This window comes from Oratosquilla oratoria, chromosome 8 (genome assembly GCF_046742065.1).
Source record: "Oratosquilla oratoria isolate Oo_2021 chromosome 8, ASM4674206v1, whole genome shotgun sequence".
Lineage (NCBI taxonomy): Eukaryota > Metazoa > Arthropoda > Malacostraca > Stomatopoda > Squillidae > Oratosquilla > Oratosquilla oratoria.
In genome coordinates this window covers 48,735,373-48,741,239 of record NC_134784.1, presented here as the reverse complement: position 1 = coordinate 48,741,239, position 5,867 = coordinate 48,735,373, and the positions used below count along the sequence as shown (strand labels likewise).

The 5,867-nt window shown below is 46.9% G+C and overlaps 1 protein-coding gene across 1 annotated transcript; it reads right to left on the bottom strand.

Annotated features, from left to right (window-relative positions):
- Positions 1–1,403: 1,403 nt before the first annotated feature.
- LOC143027376 (uncharacterized) lies at positions 1,404–2,111 on the bottom strand. The gene has a single exon (XM_076188659.1). The coding sequence runs from the start codon at positions 2,109–2,111 to the stop codon at positions 1,404–1,406; it is 708 nt and encodes a 235-aa protein (XP_076044774.1).
- Positions 2,112–5,867: the final 3,756 nt, after the last annotated feature.

The following is a 5,867-nucleotide window of genomic DNA, read 5'->3' as shown; positions in this document are numbered from 1 at the left end:
CCTGAAACTTTTTCACCTAGAATCTGCTACTACCAAATACCGTTTATTTTGTAATTGTTCCACAGTTCTTTGTCTCTGTTTTTTCTTCTTCTTTTCCTCTTCTTCTTCTTCTTCTTCTTCTTCTTCTTCTTGGTTTGTAGGGCTAGTAACCACTCGGACCTCGACCTTGCACGTGGTCCGGAACCTTTCATATACACTGCCTGTTGTCCACACGATGCTACTGTTATTAACGGCTGTACCCTAATTTCAGGGGAGGGGGGGCGTACCCCTCAGCCACAGGCAGCACCAGGGAGAGGGTGTGACCCCAGCAAGCTGAGGGTTGCCTCGGAAGAGGAGAGGATGAGGTGCCACGCCGCCCCTGTCACAGTGAGCGGCGAGCTGAGTTCTAGGCGAAGTTGTGGTGGAGGAGCTGTTGCACTTCGGCCCCACAGATTTTGCAGCATTCGTGATTGTCACTTCCAGCGCGTAGCACTTATCACCCACAGCGATATCCTAAGCGGATCCTGTGGACGGTAGATTCCGCCCTTCTACCCAGAGGCAGGTGGACTGCCTCGTACCTAGTGACGAAGTAACACCACAGCGCTGATTCCGAGGTATGAAGTTTGCTGCTTTGGTTGACTCTGGCCATTACTCTGGCCCTCTTGATGATAATGCCCTTGATCTATGTGATCGTGGGTGCCAAGGGCATTGTGATGTTGTTGAACCACGTCGCTGCCTTGGTACCATCATCCGCAATGATGTTCCCTGGAATCCTGACGTGGCTGGTGGTCCACTGAAACGTTGCAGACCTTCCGTGCTGATCCAGCAGGTGCAGCAAGTGCTGAATCGATGTCCTCATCCATTAATTCATACCCCTTGAGTCTGTGTGGATTATGATTGCCCCCTGCCCATCAGAGAAAGCGTATTCCAGGGTCTTGAAGATGGCAGCAAGTTCTCTCTGAAGGGTAGAACTTATGTCACTTACTTTCAATAGGGCGGTTACCCATCGGCGGTTGTAAGGGGATCCACAGAGCCATCCGTGTGGTACGTCAAGATTGCTAATTGGCAAAAGGAAGTGACTCCCGCCTCCTGTCTAAGATTCATCACGCTGGCCCATGGAGAGGCCTCAGTCAGTGACAGTGAAAAGAGCCTAGGTTTGGAGGACTTTAAGATTGTCCCACGGGCTGAGCCGGATGGAGATGAGAGTCACAGCGGCATAGTCTACCACCGAACGTACCACTTGAATATGGTACATCCGGAAGACTTCGTGTCAGCACCCAGCCGTGGTCTCTTCATGGCTCTGAGGAGATTTAATCTCGTCTTCGTGGACTCATGGAGGTATTTGACCTCGGGGCAAAGGAGAGCCTGGCGTTGATACAGATGTCCAAGTATTGATAGGTGGGCATCCAGGGGAAGGTGTCGTCCTAAAGAGAAAGATGGGGATGTTGCTCCTGTGTCCTCAGACTCATTGATTCGGTCTTGGCCGTCAACATCTTCAGTCCCAGCATTTCACATTCATGGGGAAGGAGATTAAGTGCCCCTTGATCTCTGCGAAGGAGGCAACAGCCCCCAGTGACCACCAACTCGAGATCACCCGCATAACAATAGAAGCGAACATCATCCGCGAGATCAAGGAGAGCCAGGTTTTCCATAAATACATTGAGGAAGGTGGGAACTAAGGTCTCCCCCTGCGGGGTTCCATTTTGCATCCTGTGGTATGAGAATAAGGGCCCCCCAAATACTCTGTCCTTGATGTAGTCTACAATCCAGGTCAGTATTCTGCCTTGGATTCCCTTAGCAGACAGGGATGCAAGAATAGCAGAATTTCTTGTTAGCTCAATTGTTTTTTCGAGGTTCAGCAACACCATATTTCCAGGCTGACTACAGACCAATCCAAGAATGGTTGCCACATAGTGAACTGCTAACACTCCTTTTGTAAAGCCATACACATTGTGATGGAAGGGTTCCATCCACGACAGGAGGTGATTGAGGATGATCCGCTCAGCAATCTTGCCAATGCAGGACGTAAGGGATATGGGCATGTAGCAGTGTGCGCCCCTGGGCTTGGGCATCGGCACGACATCCTCCTTTTTTCCACTCTGCTGGGAGTTGTCCCGCCTTCCAGGAGGCATTGATCAGTGCCAATGCTGCCAGCTCCCCAGATGGCCCAGATGCCTCGGGAAGGAGTAATTCATTCCTTCACCACCCGAAGCATTATCCTTGCTCGTCTTGCGAGCCCTTCGAAATTCCTCGAGTGTAAAGGGACAGTCCGATGGAGCATCCATGACCATGGCAGCATGGACCATCCGCCCTGACGAAAGAGGTACTATTCCTGTCTGACAGGTAAGGGGAATTGGGCTGCGCCAGCGTCTCAGACTGTTGTTTGGGTAACGGGTGAGCTGGGGAACGGGAGACTGTAACTGTTCCCAGGCACAACTTCCTCCAGAGGGCGCTAGCCATGATTTGGGCAGAGAAAGTGATACACCATTCCGGCCACTTTTCTTCTCGGATTCTGTGGGTGACCGCCTGCGTATACCTAATGGCAGATGGCAGGACTCGTGCCTCGAGGGACGGCAGAAACCTACGGAATATATTGACTCGTTGATTCTAATCCCGTACAAAGTCGTTGTAATACCACCGATCAGCATGCGATTTATGCCTGACGTTGTTTGGGGGACAGCTCATTCCACAGCGGTTTGGACGGTGGTGACGAAGTCTCGCTGTCGATCGTCTATGTCATGTGCGGGGAAGTAGGACTGTTATCAACGTTCTATTTCCTTTGGGAAAAGGGTCCAATTAGCCTTCCCTGTATTCCAGCGTCGATGTAGATGAGGTGCGAGGGGATGGATATCAACGGCTAAAGTTGTGACTAGAGCAAAATGTCGCTAGTGAGCTGTGGGTCTACCATCCAATGAGCACGATGAGCAATGCACGTGGAGAGCATAGTGAAGTCCAGGCGCCACTCACCAACATGTAAATAGTCTACCCTGAGTTCAATAGGGTGTGCCCGATAGGATTGGGTCATCGGAGGGAGCAGAAGATGGGAGTGATGTTTATTAAAGTCTCCAACAATGAATGTGGGTTCATGGTCGGCAAGGGAGAGCATCTCCCCAGGTGCAAGTTCACCTTCCTGAGGACGATATATGTTATAAAGAGAAGGGTGCCCCCGTAAAAGGGTAATTCTGGTAGAAGGCCTCTACTCGTTCACCGCAAGACACGGGTTCACTTGGAACCATCACCCGGATCAATATTGCGAGTCTGAGTGATCCCCCCGTTTCGAGTTGTATAGCATACCAGGTATCTATTGACCCGGAGTGGCCAGTTGATTGTCCATTAGTCTTTTGCAAGAGGGTAACATCTACGTCCCTTGTGGCCAGGGCAGCTTGTGTAGATTTGTAGTTTGTTATCTACATTGGTTGATTTATGAAACTAACGAGGTGAAGTTTCGTTCACTTTAAACTCTCCATCTTCTCTCCCTACAATCATGGAGAAGCCTCCGTGCAGAGCTCGGGGGGTTGCCAAATTCTGTTTACAAGGTATAAATTCCTGTTGCCACTAACCTAAACAATAATACATTGTTTTCTCCTACATCTACAATATACAATGCATGAACTTAGCATGGAAAATTTACAAAAGATAAAGAACATAAAATATATACAGTATGTGTTGGCTGTATGCTGATAAAGAAATAAAATGTTGACATATGTTGATCTGGTAGGTTGGTAATGTTGGACGAAGATAGGTCTATTGTTTTGCCAGGTGTTTGGCTGTGGTCCAAAGCGCCTGGCTCCACTGGCTACAGTCAGGTCCAATGACAATGGCTTTTCCCTTGGGAGTCAGATCCGAGTACAACGGAGAGTCCCTTGAGAGTTGTCTGAAGACTCTCACTCCACATACGCGCGTGCACGCGTGTGCACGTTGGACATCTAAAAGATTGACTTTTCCTTTCAATCATCTTGCAACACCTGTAGGACGTGGATTCTGCCTACAAGGCCGTTCATATTCCATTAAAAGATTTTTAGTTCACGCCGGGACGAGGGTGAATGAGGAGGAAGTGTGGAAGGAGTGGGGTGGTAGGGAGTAGGAATAGGGTGGGAAGTGGAGGAGAAGGGGGAGGAGCGTGGGAGGGGGAGGAGTAGGGTGGAAGGGGGAGGGGCAGGGTGGAAGGGGGAGTAGGGGAGGTGTTAGGTATAAGGATAGAAGAGGAAAAGGAGTATGGCTGGGGGGAGGAGTGAGGGGGAGGGGGAGGAGGGGAGGAGGAGGGTAGGAGGAGGTATGAGGAGTGGGGTGGGAGAGGTGAGTAGGAGGAGGGTGAGAGGGAGGAAATGGCTAGAGTGGGTTCGGAGGAGGAGAGGGAGGCATAGGCTGGGAGGATTGAAGAGGAGAAGCAGGAGGAGGGCGGAAGGGAGAGGAGGAGGAGTTGGGTAGGAGGGTGTAGAGGAGAAGGAGTGAGGGGAAGGAACTCTGTTTGTAAGACCGTCTCTCCTCGGTCGCACATCACCTCTTCTATTTCTGAACTCAATAGCCTTAAGAACTATTGAGGATTTACGACCTTAAGTATAAACTCCCTGGGGCATCTTTCATTCCCTTCAAACCTTTTTTCCTGAAACTAGTGCAGTATCGTTTCTTTTTAAAGTTGTGGTCATTTTCTTCACCAATCGCAAGAGCTTTCTTCGGTCAACAAAGACGCTCTCTTTCGCTGACGGGGTCCCAATAGTCAATTTTTTATCATTATATTTTGTAGTGAAAAGATCTCTCACGTCCTCCTTGTAACATGGGTTTAAGTTTGACAAATTTAGGTTTATAGAGGAAATAGGTAAGAAATTATTTACCAACATAGTGGTTAACGAATGTAATAGGCTTGTTAACAGTGTAATGAGCGATGAAACAATTGGTTGTTTTAAGAGATTAGAGAACCTTATGAATAGGGATGAAATGGGGAATGCTAAATGGAACTGCCAAGTGTATTCGTAGACCTTATACTCTTGTGTTAATTTGATGTTTGCACGAGTCCTGCAGAGTTCATTAGATATTTATCCCATAGCTCTTGTTGTCCTAGAGCAATGGAAAATAACAATAATGATAATCATAATAATAAAGTATAATTTTGGTTATATCTAAGTCCTCCTAGTCTAAGCTTTTCAAAATTTCCTCACAATTATTGCAACAGTTATATTTGAATTGATATATGAAAGATACATTAGTGGCTTCTTGTGCACGTTTTGGAGCGAATATTTCAATCCATTATGTGTCTCATTTTTACATGCATGAGAAAGAATTCTTGAGATCTTACATTAGTAATCTAAATTTCTTCCAGAAGTGAATATTCATCAGTCAAAGGACTTCACCAAAATTAAGAACAAGAATGCTATTGGACCATTCTAATCAGTAAACCATATCTCCATATGCAAACCATATCAGTAAACCATATCTATGGTACCACATCCCCTTTCCCTTTCAACTTCAGACGTTTTCCAGTCCTATGATTGGGTCATGATCCAAGTACTAAAACCAATTTCTTTCTTTTCTTTCTTGTAATGAGATACAAATCACGTGTACTATATATATGATTAGTATCTAACAATCTCTTGCCTGGGAATTGAAACCATGATTTCATAATCCTAGTTACTACCTACAACGCATGCCAATCTTTAGTTAACCAGTCACTTGGGGTGATGTTCTCCACATTTTAATCAGTTTAATATACTGTATGCTACTCAACAAAGAGTATGTAATATATGTATATAAGAATGGAGGAGACTGCTAGAGGCCATAAGGCTTACAATAGGCAGTTCCATGTCCTTTACCACCTGTCATCCCTATCCAGAAAGTTATCTAATCTCTAGCAACCACTTGTTTCAGCGCTTACTATATGGTTACTAAGTCTA